The following is a 20,947-nucleotide window of genomic DNA, read 5'->3' on the forward strand; positions in this document are numbered from 1 at the left end:
AGTGTCCTATGTGATCACCCACAACCAACAGAGGAAGGCAGTGCAAAGTGTCTTTTCAGCTAGGATCTCATTTATTTCCAAGCATGTACATATGGCACAGCTCACCCCAGCATTCCCCCAGGCTCAGCTCACAGAGGTGCTCAGAGCAGCTGCTCACTGCCCTGACTCCACGTGTCCAAGTGCGGCTCTGGGAGGTGAAGGGAGAGGGGCTGCTGACTGTGGAGGCTGGGGGGGTTGCACAGAGTGGCTGCTGCTCCAGCTGCGAACCCAGCACCTTCTTGAGAGACACCACACCTGCCACACACACAGAGGCATCACCTGGCACCTCTGCTTTCGGCAGCCACTTGCTTAGAAGGTGACCCAACAGCAAGAGCAGGGAGCCCAGTGGTCCTCAGCTTGAGGGATAGAACTTTGTCCTGAGGCACTCCTGCACCTGTGCGTGCTGGACGTGGCCCATCTTCATGCAGTGCTGTTCCTCCTGCTCCTTCCTTCCTTCCTTCCTTCCTCCCAAGGCCTTTCTCAGTGACTGCACTCCTGCGCCTTCAGGTCCCTGTCTCCTCCAAGAGGACGTGATGTAGGGCAGCAGTACCAAACACTCAGGAACTGTGTTTGCTCAGGCAAAGCCAACGTGTTGTTGTGGGCATGGCAAACCACACAGCTGCACAGGGAGCAGCCCCTGCTCTGCAGGGACAAGGGAATGTCAGCCTTTTCATCTCAGTAGGATTTCAGCAGCATCCTACAGGACTGGGCTGTGTGGCTGCCTGAGGAGGAGCTGCTGTTTCATGCAGTGTTCTGGGCAGCCCTAGCAGACCTAGACAGAGAAGGGCTGGCACTGGAGCAGTGTGCTGGGACCAGGCTGGGGTGCTGTAGCATTTGCCTACAGCATCTTCAGGTGGGTTGTGAGCAGAGCTCCTGTGCAGTCAGGATGTGCATGGTACAGAACAGCCTGCAGGCACAGCATTGCAGCAGGGGAGGGCTGCTGGCCTATGATGGAGTTGAGTCACCCATGTGCCTGTGGGACCTGCCCTGTAGGATCTGCCCCCTCATCGCTCCCATTTCCTTTTCATCCATTTATGCAGCCTTGAAGCTCCCCCGTGCCTGAGTGAACAGGCAAACTGTGCATTCCCCAGCTTCTAACCCTCCTGTGCTGCTGATTCAGAGCCCAGGGACGCAGTAGCAGCTGTGAGCTCCTGTGAGGCCATGCTGAGAGCTGCTGGGCTCTCCCTGCCCCAGCTTCCCCTCGATGGGTGGGCAGTGAGCCAAAGGATGTCCTCTGCCCCCCCGGCCATCTCCTCGCACAGCTGCATGCCCTCACACCACCACCATGCAGTCAGGTGAGTTGGTCCGGATGGCGTCAGAGATCATCTTGGCTCCCGACTGGCCGATACGGTTCCCCTGCAGGCTGGGAGCAGGGAGGAAGAGCGGTTCAGGATCCCCGGTGGGTGTGAGAGAAGCTCCCCAGCCCTGCACCAGCCTCCCCATCCAGCTGAGTGCTCACCACCACTTACTTGACGTAGGTGAGGCCGTGGTTGCCCCTCAGCGCGGTGGCGATGCAGATGGCCCCATCCATGCCCAAGGAGTTCTCCTGCAGGCTGCGGTGGGCAGTGGGGTCAGGAGGGCTGGAAGGCTCCTGCCTCTCATCCCTAGGAGCGGGACACTTACTTGAGCCAGCGGAGGCTGCGGTTCACCTTCAATGCCTTGGCCATTGCCTTGGCCCCTGCCACGCTGATGCAGTTTCCCCTCAAGCTGCAAAGCAAGACAGGCTATCAGGAGGACCCACATCTTCTACAAGGCAGCCCCGGGCCAGCAGGGGACATGATATGGGAAGCGAGCGGTGCTGAGCCCAGCATGGGGGTCTCAGACACCCCAGGGAGCAGCATCACAGTCATGGGTGCTCACTGCCCTGCTGAGTACTTACTCCAGGACCTGCAAGCTGTTGTTGACCATCAAGGCCTCCGCTAGGGCTTGGGCACCGGCTGCACTGATGGAAGCTACCTGGAGACTGCAAGAGAACAGAGTCCTTCAGTGTGTGTCCCGAGGCGGCTGCTGTGTGCTAATTAGACGTGCTAATCAGATCAGCTGCAGTGGCAGGGCTCTGCCACAGCCTGTGTGCTCACTGGAGATCTGCCAGCGTGGTGTTGACCTTCAGTGCAGCAGCCAGGGCGGCCATTCCCTCATCCCCAATGACGTTCTCCTGCAAGCTGAGACAAGCAAATACTGTGTGTGCCCTGAGCAGATGGGGGCAGGGAAATGGGCAGCAAAGCACATCAAGAATGGGGTGTGGTGTGCCAGAATGCTTGGGGAGCCACACACGTCCAGCACCCCCAACCAGGGACCGGGGATGGGGACGGGATGGGGCACATGGAGGAGGCAAAGGGCAAAGCTAGGTCCTGGCTGGTGCCCATAGGAGGATGCTGCCCAGAGGTGCTGGAACCTGCCCACCGTATCCATGCTTACTCAAGGCTGACCAGGCTGCCATTGGACTGCAGTGCTTGTGCCAGGGCCACGGCTGCTTGCGTCTGAATGAAGTTCCACTGCAGGCTGCGAGAGGAACAAGGTGTGAAGTGCGTGGCTGCGGGATGGCCCAATCCCTCTGTGCTCAGCACCCATTCACCCAGAGCGAACCCCTGTGGGTGCATCCAGGATGGCACAGTCTGTGGGAGAGCAAATCAGGGGCACACCGGGTCCGATGGAAACTCACTGGAGGGATGTGAGTGCCCGGTTCTCCTTCATGGCCAAAGCGATGGCCTTGCCGCCTTCATCGTGCAGCAGGTTGGCTGCTAAGCTGGAGGCAGAGAACAGAGGACATCATCACACACAGGTTGGGACAGCCCTGCACAGCAGGCTGGGTGCCCCCCCGGGCCCGGTGGACTTACTCCAGCTTCCTGAGGGTGCAGTTGGTGCGCAGGGCATGGGCGATGGCAGGGCCGCCCTCCTTGCTGATGGAATTCTCCCGCAAACTGGGGAAACACCAGGGCTGGGGAGGAGCATGGGGGGGACCGTCTGCCCACCCCTTGGCCCCACTCCAGGGCTGCAGCCATGCATTGCAACAGCATCTCCAGCACCATCTGCATTTCTGTTCCCTGCACTGCTGCCCGCAGTGAAACAGAAACCGCAGCTTTCCTCATCCCTGCCTAGAAGACAAGCCTGAGAGCTGGCTTTGTGGTGTGGGGCTGTGCACAAAAACTCTGTCCTAGAGCTCTAACTACTACTAGATGCCAAATCTATTAGGAGAGCCTAAGATGTGAGGACGATGGCTGACGTTGGAGGTACCTCAGGGTCCTTCTGCCCCAGCTCTGCCCAGGAGGACACCCAGAGCAGAGCGCAGCCCCACAGGCAGGCAGTTTTGTGAGAGCTCTGAGGAGGAGACCCTGCAGCACCTGGGCAGCCTGTGCCAGGGCTCCAGCACAGCACAGCAGTGCTGCCTGGTTGTTCCCCTGTGCATTTGGGGTGGCTGTCAGCTGGCTGAAGCTGCCATATGTGCCCCGCTCCCTGGAGCTGCTAGTTTTCCCTGAACATCCAGCACATGTGAACACTGTAGGATTATCAGGCTTTTTTCCCAGCCTCCCCCACTGCGATTCGTTGTGACATGGCTGCACTGATACAGTCTCATGGGGAGAAAGTCAAGAGCACAAAGAGCTCTCAGCCATCAGAGGGACCAAAGCTGCTTTCAGCATCTGAAAGCACTTGTGGAAGCAGCCAGGTGCAGCCCTGCATGCCGAGGAGCTCTGGCATCCCCACGTCCTGGTTGCCGTGAGAGCTGTGCACTGCAGGAGCCACTATCCGACAGGGTGGCCAGTGGGGCCATCACTTACTTGAGGTCGATGAGTCCCTCGTTGGAGCAGAGAGCTGCTGTCAGCGCACTGACCCCAGTGTTACTGATGGAATTACTCTGCAGACTGACACAGACAGAGGGAGGCGTTAGGATGGGACAGCCGAGCTATCGCTGTGGGGCTGTGTTTGGGGTGAGAGGCCGTGTTTCACCGGGGAACTGGCAGCTCCCACAGCGGGGAGCCAAGGCTAAAGGAACAAACTTGGAAGGGGCAGTGGGGCAGCAGGGCTACCAGGCAGGGAGCGCTCACTCGAGGCTTTGCAGACTGTGATTGACCTTCAGGGCTTCAGCCAAGGCAACCGAGCCGCTGTCTCCTACAGAGTTGCTGGAGAGCCTAAGACATGAGGACAAGAGAGCATTACCGACAGCTGTATTGCAAGCAGAGCTCCTGCCAGCAGCGTGGGGTCTGCAGCCCTGCCCTGCCCAGGACCCGAGCAGCTTTGTGAGCCTCCCCTTGCTGGGCTCGGCCTCCCTGTTCACTGCCTGGCTCCCTGCTCCCTCCCAGATACGCGAAGCATCTCTGCACCAGGCCCATCCAACAGGCGCTCCGCTGCCATTCCCACCTCCACCTACAGCAGCTGCCCCAAAGCACAGCCCAGAGCCCTGCCAAGGGTTGTGCCCGTGGATCCCAGCTGAGCACAGCGCTGGAATCGCCATCCCTTGGCCCTGTGCTGCCCCGCAGCTCTTACATCAGCTCCTTGAGGCTGCAGTTCTGCGCCAGCGCCTCTGCTAACTTCTTTGCACCGTGGGCACCGATAGAGTTTTTCTGAAGGCTGCAAGGGAGAGGAGCCAGGAGCATCAGCCAGCCCCAGACACAGCTCCATCAGTGGCACGTTGTCCCCTCCCTCCCCTGTGCACTGCTCTCAGCTCTGGCAGTGCTCTTCCCCCCTGCGTGCACCCTGAGGACATTTCAGGTTGGGAAATAGGTGCCTGAAGGACTGGTCCACGAGGCTGTGACAGTTTCTTTGCTATCAGGGGTGGCATGGGAACAGTAAACTGGGGAAAAGCACAGGGAGACGTGGCCAAGCCTGAACCAGCACAGGGTCTGCTGGTGGCTGGGGGAGCAGGGGGTCACTCACTGCAGGGTTATCAGCCTGCGGTTGGTCAGCAGAGCCTCAGCCAGGGCTGTGGCACCCTCCTCCTTGATCACGTTGTGCTGCAGGCTGCAAGGAGAGAGCAAACTGCAAGTGAGTGCTGGGCAGGAGGCATCTCTGTAACCACAGCACCAACCTGGACACACACATATGCCCAGGACTGGAGCGGTGCTGGGTGAGCAGGATCCCACTGCTGCTGCACTGAGGGGTTCCCAGTTTCACTGTGCACAACAGGGTCTACTTTCCTGTTGTGCTGCCCTGCATCCCAGTGGTGATTTAAGACCCCTCTAATTGAAGGCTTGAGGTTGTGCCCAGATCCCACAACTCACAACACCAAGATGAGAGCTGTGGACAGCCTGTCCCATGCCTCTTCTCCTGCTGGTGCTGCAGACTTACTTCAAAGAGAGCAGGACTTGGTTTTTTTTCAGTGCATCAGCCAATGCTTTCGCCCCCGACGGGCCGATGGAGTTACTTCGCAGGCTGAAGCAAAGCAGGGGAGAGAGGAGCAGAAAGGATGAGGTTAGGATGGGGGTAGAGAAGCAAGAGCAGCAGCTGTCTGCCCACGCTGGGATGTCCCAGCAGTTTGCTCCTTCAACCACAGGGCTGACTTCCCCTCACCCCCAGGCTGGTAGTGCCCAGCTGTCAATCTGATATTAACAAGCCCACATGAAGGGACTGTGAGCAGCCAGTGGGTTCTGCTGCCCTGGGACACAGCTGGGTGTCGTTCCCAGCTTGGCCAGGTGGGATGTGGCTCTACAGGAGCTATGTGGTTCAGAAGGGGTAGCACTTACTCCAGCGCTGTCAAGCTCCTGTTCACCTTCAGCGACCTGGCCAGTGCTTTGGCACCTTTATTGCAGATCTGATTTTCTGCCAGGCTGTCCAGAAAAAGAAAGCAAGAGTCTGTCATGGGGGAAAGAGGCTCTCACAACCCCTGTGTGTCTGCAAGGAGGGCAGCATCAGGTTGGTTTGTGGAACAGCCACGCTTGCAATCACTTGCAGGTGTTCTCTGCTGGGGTGGAATTGCAGGGACAAGTTGGAGGGTTTCTGAACTTCACATTAATTAATGAAGTGAACAAGGGAGCTGCCCAGATCACAGCACTGGGGGCTCTATGCACAGCCACAGACACAAGAGGGGAGATGGGAAATTGGAGACACATCTGCTGGGGACAACACATCTCCAGGCATCAGCTGGTCTAACCTGAGCCCGGGGTGCCCAGCAGACAGTCACAGGCCCAGGAAGTGGTGTATCAGAACAAGCAATCTGCACTTGCTACCCAAGTTACAGGTTTAAGAACAGCAAGGAGGCAGGAGGCTGGCTGAAAATAGCTGGGGTGGGTGGCACGGTCAGGGCTTGGGATGAATCAGCCTGCACAAGGGGTGGGTGCAGGGCTGCTGATGGCAGCTGTGCTGGGGAACCAGCAGACAGCAGGGGTGAAGTGAAGGAGGCTGAGGGGCAGGGCTGTCCTTTTCACCCAGCAGCTGGTGGGAGCCGACTGGGTGGCCCCTTGCCCTGGTTCTGCTCTGCAATTACTCATTCCACCTGGGCCAGGTCCTACCTGAGCCTCTGGATCTGGCAGTCCTTCACGCTCAGCACGCTGCCTAGCAGCTCCATCACGTTGTCCTTAAACTGGTTATTGTCCAGCCTGGAGGAAATGGAAGGAAAGAGCAAAAGCAAAGAGAATAAAAAGTGAGGAAAGAACTATTAGTGACCGCGTGGGGACGCAGCTGTCCTGTGACATCTGCCCTTAGGTGGAAAAACTGAGGTGCAGAAGCAGAGTCGACTTCCCCAGGACTGCGGAGCTGTAACAGTGCCATCCCCAGGACATCTTTCTGCTGCTGGGCAGCATTGGTGGGCCCGCATCTCCCACAGGCACCGGGGAGTTTGAGCAACACGTGGAGCAGCCCAGTGTCCCTGCTCACTTCTCTGTTGCACTGCGACCCACCTGAGGCTGTGGCAGAAGAGGAGCTGGGGGAGCAGGCTCTTGCAGATGTTGTAAGTGAGGCAGTTGGAGAGGTTGGTCTCCTCCACGCAGACGTCAGAGACCTGCAGGAGGTACGCCAGGGCAGAGCAGTTCACTGGTGTGAGCATCCCTGCCAGGCTCTCGTTCTTCATCGCTTCCTCCACAGCCTTAGCAATCTCCGCGTGCTGAATCTCGTGCAGGCAGTGCACGGTGTTCACCGTCTGCGAGGAGATAACGTAGTTTGTGTTGAGGCAGCCCTGCAGGAAGCTGATGGCTTGGTTCCTGTAGCTGTTATGCTCATCCTTCACCAGGAGCCAGCCGGACAGCAGCTGGTTCACCTGTGGAGAGAGCAGCCCGGAGAGGAACCGCACGAAGATATCGAGCTGCCCGTCCTCAGCCTGCAGCGACCTCTGAACGGCGCTCTTGAAGTGGTTGAGGAAGCCCAGCTTGGGCCAGGACATCCCGCTCTCCGTGAAGAGGTCGAATATCGCCCGCTTGGCAGCGGTGTAATAATAAATAGCTGCTAAAAACTCCTGTATGGTTAAGTGGGAGAAATAATAGGCCGTGGAGGATTGCATGTCCTCTTTGAGTAAGAGTCTGCTGCACAAACTGCTGTGCAGCAAGGAGAGGTCTATGCCGTACGTCTTCATGTCCTGCTCGTAGAACACGTGCTTCCGTTTGAGCAGCCCATAGAAGGCCAGCCTGCCCAAGCTGCCCATCACTTTCTTGCTGTTGTTCACAGCTTGCTCGATCCTGAGGGTTTCTCTCTGCCTTTCTGGCCAGTCGCTGCTCAAAGCCATTTTAAAATAGTAGGAATAGATTTCTGACAAGGTCTTAGGAGCAACTGGCATTTCTTGGGGTTGACCGGTGCTGTTTTTTAGGTAATAACCAATTGAAGAGCCGTAAATCCTGCAAAATCCAGGAACTGTGCACATGATGTGCAAAGATCTGTTAGCCTTGATGTGATGCAGAACCTGGCTGGATAAGTCTCTGTTGTCAAGGAACATCTGGTCCAAGAAGTCTTTCATCTCTGCAGCCCTGAAGCCCCGTATTTCTGTCATGCGGTCTATGAGCCCGCCGGGGATCTGGCTGGCCGCCGCGGGCCGAGAGGTGACCCAGACAGAAGCCTCCTGTAGCAGGTTGCCTCGTATGATGTTGGTGATCAGGTTGTCCACTTGAATCTCCTTTTTGGGATCGGTGCAGGCAACCGTGTTGGAAAAATCCAAAGGGGTCTTAAACTCATCCAAGCCGTCGAGGATGAGCAGCGTCCTGGCAGCTCCCGTGGAGATGCAGTTGGGTTCGGTGATGTGGGGGAACGAGGAGCGGATGAGCCTCTCGGCAGAGAGCTTCTCGTAGGTGTTGAGCTCCCGGAAGGTGAGTGGCAGCACAAACATGATGTCCCTGTTGATCAAGCCCTTTGTCCAGCGACCAACAAACAGCTTCACCAGGGTGCTTTTGCCGATCCCAGCCACCCCCGTGGTCACAGAGATCCGCGGGGGGATGCTGACCTTGGACAGGGGCAAGAAAAGCTTCTCTAAAGGGATGCTCTTGGATACATTTTGTAGGCCTTTGGTCATTTCCATCTGCAGGATGTCATGCTCCTTCTGCTGGATGTCAGTCAAGCCCTCCACTAGCAGCAGGTTTGTGAGGCGCTGGAGGGAACCTATCTCCAAGCTGTTCTCATAGAAGCTTTGGAGGCTCTCCAGATGTTTCTGCACCATCGGTTCTGCACAGAGAGAAATGAAACAGGAGGTAAGGAGGAGAGGAACCACAGATGAGAGATGCAGACTCTCCCATGAGGAGGGGAAACCTCATAGACCCTTACATGGTCAGGAAGGTGCTGGGGATCTGACCAGCCTCACCTTCAGCCTCTGCTCACCCCTATAGGTCCAGAAACCCGTTTAAACTCAGGCCTGAACCTCTAACACCTGCCTGAGCTACATTTAGGAGTGCCTGTCTACAGGTCCATCACATCTGTGCCTGCTGGTCTGGATCCTGACCCATGAGCTGTTTTTCCAGCTTGTCCTCAGACCCACCTCATCACTGTGCGCTCACCTGGTGGTCATTGGCCTCTTCATGACTCTGGCTGTCCTTGCTAGCCTTGATCCTGACCTGTGGCTCAACCTCAGCCCTGCCTCATCACCACCCAAACCCCAGCAAGTTATTTATGCTGACAAAAAGTGTGATGTGAAACGGGACTCTGGGGGAGCAGAAGCTGGTGTTTGGGGCTGCCAGCTCCGATTAGGGAGCAGAGATGTCTCAGAGCTAGGGTGTGAGCCCGGAGGCAGCAGATCTGCTGAGATGTTCTGCTTGCTTTCCCCCCTTCTCAAGCTGCTCAGAGAAGCGTGCCAGAGCGGGCGGGAGGAATAGTGCCTGAGGCCTGGCATGGCTCCTGTCATCTCCGTGTGCATCTCAAGGTGCTCCAGCAAATGCCAGGGCAGGCACGTTGACACCCCACATCCCACCCGTCGTGGGCTGCCTACCATAGACAGTGATGTGGAGGTAAAGCTGGGAATTGGTGGTCTCGATGAAGCTCTGCAGGGACTGGGAGGCATGGCTGCCCTTGCCAGCCAGGATGTCCACCACGGCCCTCACCTGCTCGGGCAGGGAGCTCGCCTCCTGCGCCCGGCCGGCCTCCTCCACTGTGAGGAGGTCCAGCCTCTGCAGGTAGCCGATGATCTCCTCCAGGAACTGTGGTGAGATGGACCTCATCAGCTGCCTCCGGTAGCGACTGATCCAAGCCTCTGCAGGAGAGGAGAGCAGGAGAGCAGCGGCTCGTGCAATCCCTGGGCACGCTGCTCAGCAGCTTTCCATGTCTGTGCTGCTGCCCTGGGCACCACTCACCTTCCATCAGAGGCGTCCCGTGGCATCGGCGGTGCTGGGGCGACGAGCACAGTGTTCACAGCAGTGCAGACTTCAGCCTGCACCCACCACCGTCCCATGGACCGCGCGGCAGGCAGCACGTCAGCCCGGGCTCCTGCTGCCACACTCAGCCTTTATCCATCCTGCTGCAGGAACAAGAGGAGAAACACGGTGGGGAGCCGCCTCGAGCTGGCACTGCCCTCCCCACCACCAGCATGCCTGTGCTTGGCTTTGCCCTACGTCGTCCTCTGATGCTAAAATCCACCAGCATTCATCTTGGCTTCTGGCTCGGGTCAAGCAGGAGATCAGATTGCTGTGTGCTCAGCCAGGGCAGAGCCCATCATGCTGCAGCATCCCTGCCTGCCTGCCCACACCTCGCATCCCACAGGCTTGGTGCCTTCCCCAGCACCACTTTGCAGGTGCCTTTCTCAGGCATGCTGTGGCTGTGCTAACTGCTCATACAGTGACAGCTCCCTGCCATCTGCAGAGCACCTGGCAAGTGTCTGGGTGCCAGCATCATCACCTGCAGGCCAGCAGGACTGCAAACTGAGAATTTCCTTTGTGTTGTGAAGGAAGTTGTGGGGCAGCAGCAGCGGAATGACAGAGGGCCCGTTTCAGTTTCAAAGCTACCTACGTCCAGGGCCAGCATCGCAGCGAGCAGCTCGGTGGCAAACACCACATCCTGTTGCAGAGCTCTGCAGACACTCAATTTCAGCAGCACTGGTGAATCACTACACAGAGCAGCACTTACCTGCTCCCTCTCCCTTCTCTGCTGCAGATGAGTGCCAAACCACTCACCTCTTGCTGGTTTGTAAGTGCATGGCAGCCCTGTGCACCAGGGCTGTGCAGATCCGTGCCATTTCACCCCAAAGTGTGCCAGTCTCTGCCAGGATGATTGCAGATGGAGCTGTGTTTGCCCAAACCCACTCCTGAGCAAACTTCAGTGATGCTGCCTTGCCAGCAGGCACAGCAAGCTCTCATTTTCTTTGCTCTAACAAACCTGACCTCTTCCAGAGGAAAAGCATAAATGTCGCTCAGAGCAAGAGAACCTGGTGGAGTTTCTCATCCACGGTACAAAGTGAGGATGCTCGGGGCACCCTCTTTGCAGTCTCTCCCGTTCATCCTCTTGCTAGGAGATCCATGTATGATTTATATGCTCCTCCTCAGCTGCCCAGCTCTGACCCCTGGCTGCAGAGCTCTGCGCTCCCCGCTGGTCCCCCTTCCTCAGCTGCCTCTCTTTTCATCCCCCTGGCAGCCCCTGTGATCAATTAAGATATTGGCATAAATTAAACAAGCTCAGTGAGAATTCGTTGTGAAATTATCACTCTTTAATGTCTTCTGGTCTCTAACCGGCCTGGAAGCTTCCATTAAATCTTTGCACACAGCAGTCCCTGGGTTTCTCATCTTCACTCTGCACCCAGCAACGTGGCCAAAATGAAAGGGTTTCTGCTGCCTGTAGGCATGTTTCCTTGTCATCCTCCAAAACATGGCTGGCTGGCTGAGAAAAGCCCTTTGATGGGGGAGAACTTGCTCTAAGGCCAGAGGTTATTTAATCATGCCTCCTGGTGCTACATCAAAATGGAATCCTGCTGCTACAAACCAGCAGCCGCGGCTCAGCTCAGCTGAAGGCGTCCGACAAAAAGAAGAAAGCAGCAGAAGAAATGATGCAGAGGCAGCATTTTTTTTTTCTTTTTCTACTTTCTGTATAAAAGTTTGCCGTGACTGCAGCTCCAGGGCTGGTTCACTCCTGGGGCCCAGGTAGGTGACAGCGATACGTATCTACATGGGCCAGGAAGCTGCAAACAGTTGCAGCAGTGGGGACCCAGCCATACCGTGGGGCTGTGCTGCCTCCAGAGGGATCCTGCAGTGCTGGGGGGTGTCCCAGGAGGGGAACCACCAGACATGGGGCTCTGGGGACACAGGGACTATTGGGGTGAGCAGGGAGGCAATGTGTGGGGATGCTTCTGCTGGCAACCCGGGGGCACAGCAGTGTGTGTGGAGTGGTTTGCTTGTCTTGCGACAGAAAATTCATTCATCTGAGGATGTCCAGTCAATACCTGTCTGTTCTCTTAGCAGAGCTCAAGCAGTACCTCCTACATCACACCTATGAGCAGAGGGACACAGCCAAGCAGCCCTACTGCTGCCACATCTCAGTGCCCTGCATTCTGCGCCTGGCGCCAGAACGTGTGAGCAAGACGTGCCTGCTTCTGCTCATCTTTGGCTCTGTGGAGGTACACTCGTCTTCCTGAAAGGCCAGTGTGGAACTAAAAAAACTCTCTGAAGGGTTCGTGATGAGGGACGGGGCTGGGATGGTGACAGCAGGAGGGCGGCTGGAGGTAGCAGCCTCGTGATGCTCTCTGCTGCTCCCGGCCTCCAGGGTCTTCCTCCTGTGATGGGGATGCAGCATCCATCCTGCCCCAGGACGAGGGTGCTGGGTGCCACTTGCTGCTCTGTGCTGGTAGAGGCAGGATGCTGCGTGCCTCATCGAAGCCATAAAACCCTGCAGCTCCAGGCTGCACTGCTCAGCCCCAAACCCTCCTGCAACAGCCATGCTGTCAGTGTGCGGTCGTGCTCTCAGCACACCCACCAGGGGTTGGGGTTCCTGCGCACACAGCAGGCCTGGTAGAACCTTCTGTGTGTGGTTTGAGTGAGCGAGGTGCAGAGCTGTGCTGCCTGGGGAGCTGCTCCGTGCTGCTGGGAGGGACTGGTGCACCACAGAGCCTTTGTAGGCACCAGGCTGCCCGCACGTGGGAAACAATGGAAAATGGCTGAGCTGCAGTATTTAGGTACGTTACAAAGCTTCTCTTGCAGGGGAGTTGGAGTAGATGACCTTTAAAGGTCCCTTCCAGCTCAAACTATTCTGTGATTCTACAGTTCTATGCCCTCCCATCTTATCACTGCTGCGCTGGGCCTTGCTGGGTACTGCAAGTGAGCTGCAGGCAGGATGAGTGCCCTGAGCCCTGCATCGAGCCCTGCATCGAGCCCTGCATCGAGCCCTGCATCGAGCCCTGCTGCTCTCGTGCTCACCCTCACCCAGGCACAGCAGCAGAGCAGGCAGCCCATCTCCCACCATTTCCTGGTGCATGTCTCAGTGGCATCCTGCTCCTGTGGTCTCGAGGGAGGGTCACATACCCTGTGATCCCAGGGGCTCACAGCCATAGGAAAAACCAGTGATGAGCTCAAAAGCTAGAAGCAGGAAAGTGCTCCTGCTAAGGTAACACGGGAGGTGCAAGGAACTCTTGCTGTGAGAGTGGAGGTCTCCTCACCAATACATCACTGAGCAGCGCTGGATGCTCTGTTTTTCCTGCTGCTTAGTTACCGAGGATGGAGGGCAGCTTCCTCAAGAAGGCTGGTGCCTGCAGCCGCTCTCCTGCTGATGGTTTCAGCAAATCCTCAGGCTCGAGGTGGGCTGCCACCTTTCGGCAGAATGGAAAAGAATTCCACTGAAGCAACGAAGCATCTTCAGCATCATACCCAGTGACAGAACCTGCAGATGTGCAGGTGATTCACCCACCTAAATTTACACGTGGCTTTAAGGTGCTGCCTTATTTTAATTTTACTGTTTGGATTTCATGTTATCCAAAACTATTATACCTATAGAATGAGTTTCCTACCAGCCCTGCACTATGGGAGGACTTTCTCAACAACCAGAGTGATGTCCTGCAGGCACCTGACCATGGCCCAGGACACTCTTCAGCACATACGCATGCACAGCTCATGGAAAAGCAGATCCTCTCCCTGTGAGCAGTCCCTGCTCCTCTTGTCTAGGGGATCTGCTCTCAGGACATCAGCACAAGCACCGAGCACCAGTAGCAAGGTCAGCGAGGCCAGGGTCAGGCTGAGCCCTGACAGGGAGGCAGAGCTCCGGGTGCTGTGCCCTGGGGGCAGCAGCCACAGGCTTTGGACACAAAGTGCCTGCCCAAAGATGCAGACCCCAAACCTTTAGGGTTTGCAAGCAAGCAAGCTCTCCAGAAAGAAACTTCTCTGCAACGTCAGACATTCTCTGTGCTGTGATCTCCCCAGCCCGCCCCAAATGATGCGTCTGCCCTCAGGTAAGCCTTCCACTCCATGGTCGAACCACAGGTGCTGTAACAGTGGTGACAGCAGCCAGCCCCTGCCCTGGCTGTCCCACACCTCCTGGGCTCGTGCTCTGAAGTGCTTACATAAGAGCAGGATTAAGCCTCACACAGCAGCCGGGTGGTACCCGACCCACAGCACAGCACGCCGGGCACAGCCACACCGCTGAGCCAGTCACCTCGACCTGCCCTGGTGCCTGAGGTTCACACATTGGGTTTGGGCATCCCCATGGGCAAAAAGAGCCTGAGCAGGCACTGGGTGCTGAGCCTTCGGCTTCGCTGTCTGCGCCTGAGCTCTGCAGGGACCCCTGAGGAGGGACACATGGGTGCAGCTCAGCTTTCAAGTTCTGATCAGGCTTCAAGCCAGCTGCAGGAGCCTTTCTCGCTCTTTGATGCCCTGGGCTCAAAAGCAGCATGATGAAATTACGGATCCTTATCTCATCCTGTGTATGCTATGTAAATAGCATGTTCTATTTACGCTACATTTCTTTGGCTGTTTTTGAAGAGGAATGAATTCATCTAAACATCTCTAACATGGGGGCAGAGCCACGCTGCACAAGATGCACTGATTCCATGTACACCCAGCAAACGAGGGAACAGGATTGGTGATGTGGAACAGGTCCCCATCGGTGCCTCAGTGCGTAGGAATGCTCTCTAACCTCCCCATCGCTGGCTGGGAGAAGAGAGCTGGGACATCCCGAACAGCAAAACCGGCACCACAGCAAATGGCTGCCGCAGAGAGGGCTGCAGCATCTTGACCCCACACCGGGCAGCCAAGTGAATGCCTCTGTCCCCACGTACCCCAATCCTTACCTCGGCGCTGTGACACCTTCTCCAGGTCCCCGTGCAGGGAGGTCATCCTACTGCAGGTGGGAGTATCCCCGAGGCCCCTCCATGGCCCCAGAGCTTCGCACTCTCCTTGCCCAGATGTTGGAGCACGAGGTGCAGGATGGAAGCTGTGCTCCTGCCCCTCTGGGAGCAGCGCCTGGGGAGGTGGGCACCCCGCACGGCACCGTGCCAGCCCCGCTGCTCTCGTCGTTCTCAGCTCTCTCCTCTCCCCTTCCTGCCGTGGGTCTTGCTTTATCTTCCTTCCTGTGGCTGCTGTGCATGCAAATCAAGTGCAGGCCTAGAAAGAAACCCACAGCCACAGCTGCCACAGCTCGGCCGAGCTGTGTCCAAATGAAAACAAACCCCCCAAATGCAACACCACAGGTCGGCCGGTGATGGCAGAGCCCAGGAGCTGCTGCTGCTCAAAGGCCCTTGCAGCCCTGGGGCATCCCAGTGCCGTGTGCCCTCATGGCCATGTGGACCAATGGTTGTCCAGTGATTGACTGTGAGCCGGCAGGTTGCCCAGGTGGCCAGGAAGGCCAATGGAACCCTGGAGGATATTGCAGAGAGGCCAGCAGGTGAGGGACGTGCTCTCTGCTCTCCCTGGGGAGTTACACTGCACCTTGGGCTGGGCTTCCCAGTTCCAGGCAGACAGGGAACTGGTGGAGAGAGCCCAATGAAGGGTGCAGAGATGGGGGGCCCGGAGCACATCCTGATGGGGACAGGCTGGGAGCCCTGGGGCTGTTCAGCTGGGGAAGAGAAGGCTGAGGGGGGATCTGATCAGTGCTGATCAATACCTAAAGGCAGGTCAGGAGGATGGGGCTGGGCTCATTCCAGTGCTGCCCAGTGTCTGGGCAAGGGGCACAAACTGCAGCGCAGGAAATTCCATATGGACAGGAGGAAGGACTTCTTTGAGGGTCCCAGAGCCTGGCACCAGCTGCCCAGAGAGGTTGTGGAGTTTTCTTCTCTGGAAGGGAATATTCAAAATGTTGTATTGAAAGGAGATGTTCAAAACCCAACCTGGACATTTTCCTGTGCAACTTGCTGAAGGGAACCTGCTTTGGCGGGCAGCTCCAGAGGTCCCTTCAGTTGTGATTCCATAGTGTAGTGAGGTTTATCTACTCTATTTTGTGGTGTCTATTTGAAATACTGTGGGATGTGCTCTATTCTGAGCAGCCAGGACACGCTCCAGGCCTGGTCACTGCTCCCTGGCAGCTCTCACACCTTGTTCCATGCCAGCCCCAAGGAGCTGCACATCCCACAGCCTGCCCCAAGTCCCACCAGCAGCTCTGGTAGTGCAGTGTGTGCCCACCAGTGTCAGACCGTTGCAGCCCTCCTGCTGGACCCCAGATTTTAGGACAGAATCAGAGAACCAGAGAATATCCCAGGTTGGGAGGAACCCACAGGAACCATGGGGTCCAATCGCTGGCTCTGCACACCCAAAGCTGAAAGCACTGAGGGTGAAGGCACACCTAGCACATATAGGAGCGAGGACAGCAAGTCAGGGCTCAAGCAGGGCCAACTCCTATGTACACACAGCGTTCAGCCATGCAGAAAGCAACTCTTTCCATTATTCTTTTCCAACTTTCTATACCAGACTTCAGCACTTGCCAAAATAAATAAAGGACGAAATCACTTCTGCCAAGATTTGCTTAAACTTTAAGGAAACGTATTGCGAGCTGAACCAAAATCATTCACTTGGTCTAATGTCTGAGAAAGCTTAGAGAACGTCTTCGGAGCTGAAGGTACAGCCAGGAGGGGACGAGCAGAGCCGAGTGGAGCCGAAGGCGGCGCAGCCGAGGCGAACAGAGCCGAACGGAGCCCAGCCGAGCCGAGCCGAACGGAGCCGAAAGGAGCCGAACGGAGCCCAGCCGAGCCGAGCCGAACGGAGCCGAAAGGAGCCGAACGGAGCCGAACGCAGCCCAGCCGAGCCGAGCCGAGCCGAACGGAGCCGAATGTATCCGGGCGGAGCCGAACGAAAGCATCAGGGCGTGAGCCAGGCGGAGCCGATCGCATCGAGCCGATCGGTGTTCGAGGTGCGCGTCCCGCCGAGCCTCGCTGTCCGTGCCCGGAGCAGCGCCGCCGAGGAAGGCTCAGTCTTACACGGGCTGCTCTTCTCGCCCCGCAGCTCGCCATGGCCGCCAAGAAGCTGATCGTGGTGTTCGGAGCCACCGGTGAGTGCGGGGCCGGGGCTGCGGTTCGGCTCCTCGCTGCGCGGCTCCTCACTGCGCGGCTCTCCCCGCAGGGGCGCAGGGCGGCTCGGTGGCGCGGGCGCTGCTGGAGGACGGCGCGTTCGTGGTGCGCGCGGTGACCCGCAGCCCCGGCAGGAAGGAGGCGGTGGAGCTGCGGCGACGGGGCGCACAGCTGGTGCGGGCGGACCAGGACGATGAGCGGACTCTGGAGGAAGCCCTGGAGGGCGCGTACGGAGCCTTCGTGGTGACCAACTTCTGGGAGCACTGCAGCAAGGAGAAGGAAATCGCGCAGGTACCGGCGTGCTTTAACACGGGCTGGGAGAGCGGTGCAGCCTTGCCCTGGTGTGGGCTTCCGGGCTGGGAAAGAGATGAGGGCTCATGAAGGAATCGGGTCCCGGTCTGTGCAAGGCTGGGCTCTCCTCTGTTTCCTCGTAGCTGTGGCTCCAAGATCTGGTGCCATCAGGGAGCAGCTGGATGCCACAAGATTTGGTACATAGTTGTGCCCAGGGGTTGGCAGGCTGCCTCCAGAGCCTCCCTGTGCTGAGCCGCAGCTGTCTGTGCTCTGCTGCACTTGCAGCGCTGGGGCCAAAACGTGCTGTAGAATCAGAAATCCCAAAGCCATTCCCAATAGGAGGAATTCACCCCAGGGCAGGCTTATGGTTTTGGAAGATAAGATTTGCTAGGGCAGGTTCTCAGGGCTGGTGTTTGTGTGCTTGCTGGAGGAGCTCAGAGGTTCCTGCTCCTCGTGGTGCAGGGTGATGTTGGCACAGGATTCAGCTCCACCTGGCCAGGCTGCTGGCTGTGCTCAGGCCTGTGTCCACCTGCCAGCTCAGGATAGCAGGTGCTGAGGAGCTTGCACAGCTGGTGTATTGGGCACTGCCCTCCTGCCCGGTGCAACGGAGAGCAAAGAGGTGTGTGGGGATGAGAGCCTGTGTGTGCGCCAAGGGAGCCGTGCCGCTCCTCATGGCTCTGTGGCTTCACGCAGGGGAAGCGTCTTGCTGACCTGTCGAAGCGCCTGGGTTTGCAGCACATGGTGTACAGCGGCCTGGAGAACGTGAAGCAGCTGACCAAGGGCCACCTGGAGGTGCTCCACTTCGATGGCAAAGGAGTGGTGGAGGAATATTTCCGTGCAGTCAATGTGCCCACCACGACCGTCCGACTGCCGTTCTACTTTGAGAATTTCCTCTCCAGCTTCAAACCCCAGAAGGCCCCGCAGGGAGACAAGTTTTTACTGGGTAAGATGGGACCGCTAGCTCTGCAGCTCAGATCTCTAGTGCTTCCAGTGTGCGCCACGCTTCCTGGGCTGGAGAAACTGTCCCTCCTGTGGGCTTCTCCGCAGTGAGCAGCGTGACCATAACCCTGTGTGCTTCTGCCCCCGCTGGCTGGGGATTTACCCAAGGTAGTGGTCCAGCCCTGCATGGAAGCTGAAAATCTGAGCACCAGTATGTGCCACAGTGTCTTGTTGGCTGGTGTTTTGCTAGGGTACTCAGAGCACCACTGCAAACTGATGGGGAGCAGAAAGGGGCATGTCCTGGTTTGACAGCAGCAAGTTGTGGCTGCTCTGCGGTCCTTTGGGCCTGTTTGGAGGTCTGCAAGAAGATAGTGAGACCCCAGTGCTGTGTGAGGAGCTGGGGGCTTCTCTGCAGGTCCCAGGGTGTCGTGGAATACCCCAGCACCCTCTGCTGTGACCTGTGGAGGTTGGAGGGCAGACTGCACTAACAGGCAAGTCACGATGCTGCTCTGGCTGTAGGGACAATGATCTCCTTGCTCAGCCCAGCGGGTGCATCTGTGGTTTGGAATGCCAATGCATTGGCTTTTCCTCACCTTGTGTTCAGAGGCCGGGTGCCAAAATCTCAGGCTGTGTATCCTGGGCTCCCTGGCACTGCTCTGACTGGGATCAATCTCTCCCCTACAGGACTGCCCATGGGGGACACCCCCATGGATGGGATGGCGGTGGAGGATTTGGGGCCCATTGTGCTCAGCCTGCTGAAGTCCCCAGAGCAGTACATAGGCCAAGTGATCGGGCTCAGCACTGGCAAGCTCACTGTGGCGGAGTATGCTGCTGCCTTCTCCCAGCAGACAGGCAAGACCGTGGAAGACTCCAAGGTAGGAAGTGTCCCTCGGCGTGTTTGATGCTCTCGAGGTGGAGGGAAGCTGGATCACAGCCCTGCAGCCTGCCTTGAAGGAGGGGCTGGGGCAGTGGGTGGATGATCCCCTGCCTTTTCAGCAGTGGGGTGCTCTGTGTCTGCCGGGCTGCTGCTGGTGGAAGTGGTGGTGGTGTAGGAGCACACTCAGCCTCTCCTGTTGGCGTGGAATGGCGTGGGCTCTGGTTGAGGGTCTGAGCATGGACAGCTGCAGCAAATTGCTGCCCCTGCCCTGGCACAGTTTCAGCTCCTCACCTGTGTCAGCATCAAGAGCTGCTGGGCTGGAGGGCCCTTACAGCCCCCTGTATGGGTTTGTTACAGCCCACTGCTCAGTCCAGGATATGCCCTGCTGTCCGTGTGCCGCTAGGAATGCGTGCTAGGGCTGAAACTGCCCTGTCATTGTGATGACTCATTTGTGGACAGGTTTTGCTTGACTGAGGGATAACAGAGGTGTGAGGTCTCCAGGCGCTGCCCCCGTAGGGTGATTGTTACTGGGGCTGGGCACTTAGAAAAAAGGTATTTGCTTGCCCATCCCTTCAGCACCTCTTAGCCCAAAGCCTCTGTCACGGTGACTCTCAGTGCCTCTTGAGCTTTCTTTTATTTCTTTGTGCTTTGGTTGTGCTGCTGTACTTGAGCAGCTGTTAAAACAGGCAGGTTATGCAGCAGCTTTCTGCTTGGAGGACAGAACACCTCAGATGCTCTTTGTAGATTCTCCTCTCCCTGGGACAGACGAGCAGCCCTTTTGTTCCCAGGCCACCTAAAGGCTTCAGCACAGTGCAGAAACAGTGATTCAGGCAGGGACAGCATGTCCTGTGGGACCAGTTGGCAGCCTGAGGTGCTTGGGCTCTCCCCAGATACCTCAAGCAATGTTTCTAGAGGGGCTCAGCCATGGCCTTGGGGCAGGAAGGAGCTCCTGGTGGCTGCACTGACCCCCAGCCCTGACTGGCTGTGCTGGCACGGAGCAGGTTGGGCTCGGTGATGCTGCCTTGCCGAATGGTTGTGGGTTTGGGAGGCAGCTGGGGAACATGGAAAGTGCCTGAGCATCTGTGCTGCATGATTTCCCCTACACACACCCCTTCTGCCCACAGGGCTGCCGTTTGCTTTATACAAACTTAACTAAATGGACTTGCTGAGCAGCAGATCCCCCCTCTCCAGTGTCAATTAACGCAGTCCTCTTCAGCTTCCCTGCATGGTGTAAGGGAAAGGCCCCAGCAGACTGTGTCTTATGGAGACTGTTTTTGCTCAATTCTCTTTGCAGATCACCCCAGAGGAGTACGAGAAACTTGGCTTCCCTGGAGCGAAGGAGCTGGCTGAAATGTTCCGTTTCTATGCCCTGAAGCCAGACCGCAATGTGGAGCTGACCATGAAACTCAACCCCAAGGCCCGCACCTTCCAGCAGTGGCTGGCAGACAACAAGGCTGCTTTCTGACCTTTTGTTCTCCATAGCAGGATCCTGGCCGTGAGCCATGCAGCTGACTCAGTGCTTGGGGGCTGCCCCATAGGAGCAGCGTGCTGTTGGGGAGGTGGGAAGAGCTGTGCTGCACCTGTAGCCACCCTGCTTGGTGGAGACTGCTTCCAGACAGGTGGGAGAAGCACTACTTTACACACTATCTTCAGGGAGGTGCTCAGTGATTTGGGGTGTTTTCCTGTCTATGGGGTGGTGGCTTAATTTCTCAGGATCACTTTTCCTAGGCAGCTCTAAGCACATTGAGCAACATTGAGTGGTGCACTCAAATGTCAGCAGCTCTATGCCCAGAAAAGCAGTGCCTTCTCTTAGACATTCCAGGTACCCAAAAGCAGCTCTGGTTTCTCCTTGGACCGCGTTCAGGCACCACAGGTGAGCCAGCAGGAATTGCAGCACACTTGCAGAGATGGTGCCCTGTGTTAGCATCACCCTGGCAAAGAGGTGTCCTTAGCCTCGCTGCCAGCACTGAGGGTACTGTGCTGTGTAACCCAGC

General features: G+C 57.3%; 2 protein-coding genes across 4 annotated transcripts; one reads left to right on the forward strand and one right to left on the reverse strand.

Moving 5' to 3' along the window:
* Window positions 1-55: 55 nt before the first annotated feature.
* Window positions 56-14,893, reverse strand: NLRC3 (NLR family CARD domain containing 3). 3 transcript variants are annotated; one of them, XM_042828057.1, is made up of 19 exons: window positions 14,639-14,893; window positions 9,732-9,895; window positions 9,371-9,631; window positions 6,870-8,613; window positions 6,483-6,569; window positions 5,718-5,801; window positions 5,323-5,406; window positions 4,912-4,995; window positions 4,522-4,605; window positions 4,083-4,166; window positions 3,816-3,899; window positions 2,877-2,960; window positions 2,702-2,785; window positions 2,458-2,541; window positions 2,118-2,201; window positions 1,919-2,002; window positions 1,663-1,746; window positions 1,509-1,592; window positions 56-1,402 (listed from the first exon to the last, which is right to left on the reverse strand). In XM_042828057.1, the coding sequence occupies exons 2-19, from the start codon at window positions 9,736-9,738 to the stop codon at window positions 1,312-1,314; spliced, it is 3,282 nt and encodes a 1,093-aa protein (XP_042683991.1). In that variant the 5' UTR covers window positions 9,739-9,895; window positions 14,639-14,893; the 3' UTR covers window positions 56-1,311. The 3 variants fall into 3 exon arrangements, with proteins under 3 accessions (XP_042683991.1, XP_042683994.1, XP_042683992.1); XM_042828060.1 differs by lacking the exon at window positions 9,371-9,631; XM_042828058.1 differs by lacking the exon at window positions 4,522-4,605.
* Window positions 14,894-16,781: 1,888 nt separating this feature from the next.
* Window positions 16,782-20,690, forward strand: NMRAL1 (NmrA like redox sensor 1). Its single transcript, XM_042827980.1, has 5 exons — window positions 16,782-16,827; window positions 16,899-17,137; window positions 17,831-18,080; window positions 18,761-18,951; window positions 20,248-20,690. Exons 1-5 carry the CDS (start codon window positions 16,788-16,790, stop codon window positions 20,416-20,418), a joined length of 891 nt encoding a protein of 296 aa, XP_042683914.1. The 5' UTR covers window positions 16,782-16,787; the 3' UTR covers window positions 20,419-20,690.
* The last annotated feature ends 257 nt before the right edge of the window (window positions 20,691-20,947 follow it).

Source organism: Centrocercus urophasianus, unplaced genomic scaffold (assembly GCF_019232065.1).
Source record: "Centrocercus urophasianus isolate 14NV4802_14NV808 unplaced genomic scaffold, USGS_Curo_1.0 seq_29, whole genome shotgun sequence".
NCBI classification, from domain to species: domain Eukaryota; kingdom Metazoa; phylum Chordata; class Aves; order Galliformes; family Phasianidae; genus Centrocercus; species Centrocercus urophasianus.

What these genes read in the sequence shown, in the direction of transcription:
- NLRC3 (XM_042828057.1), bottom strand. An exon ending in CACAGTCTGCAAAGCCTCGA is followed by an intron (nt 3,900 to 4,082) that starts GTGAGCGCTCCC and finishes TGTCTGTGTCAG; the next exon opens with TCTGCAGAGTAATTCCATCA. An exon ending in ACCACGCTGGCAGATCTCCA is followed by an intron (nt 2,003 to 2,117) that starts GTGAGCACACAG and finishes GTTCTCTTGCAG; the next exon opens with TCTCCAGGTAGCTTCCATCA.
- NMRAL1 (XM_042827980.1), top strand. Translation starts at nt 16,788, where the DNA reads ATGGCCGCCAAGAAGCTGATCGTGGTGTTCGGAGCCACCG. An exon ending in AGGAGAAGGAAATCGCGCAG is followed by an intron (nt 17,138 to 17,830) that starts GTACCGGCGTGC and finishes GGCTTCACGCAG; the next exon opens with GGGAAGCGTCTTGCTGACCT. An exon ending in GGGAGACAAGTTTTTACTGG is followed by an intron (nt 18,081 to 18,760) that starts GTAAGATGGGAC and finishes TCTCCCCTACAG; the next exon opens with GACTGCCCATGGGGGACACC.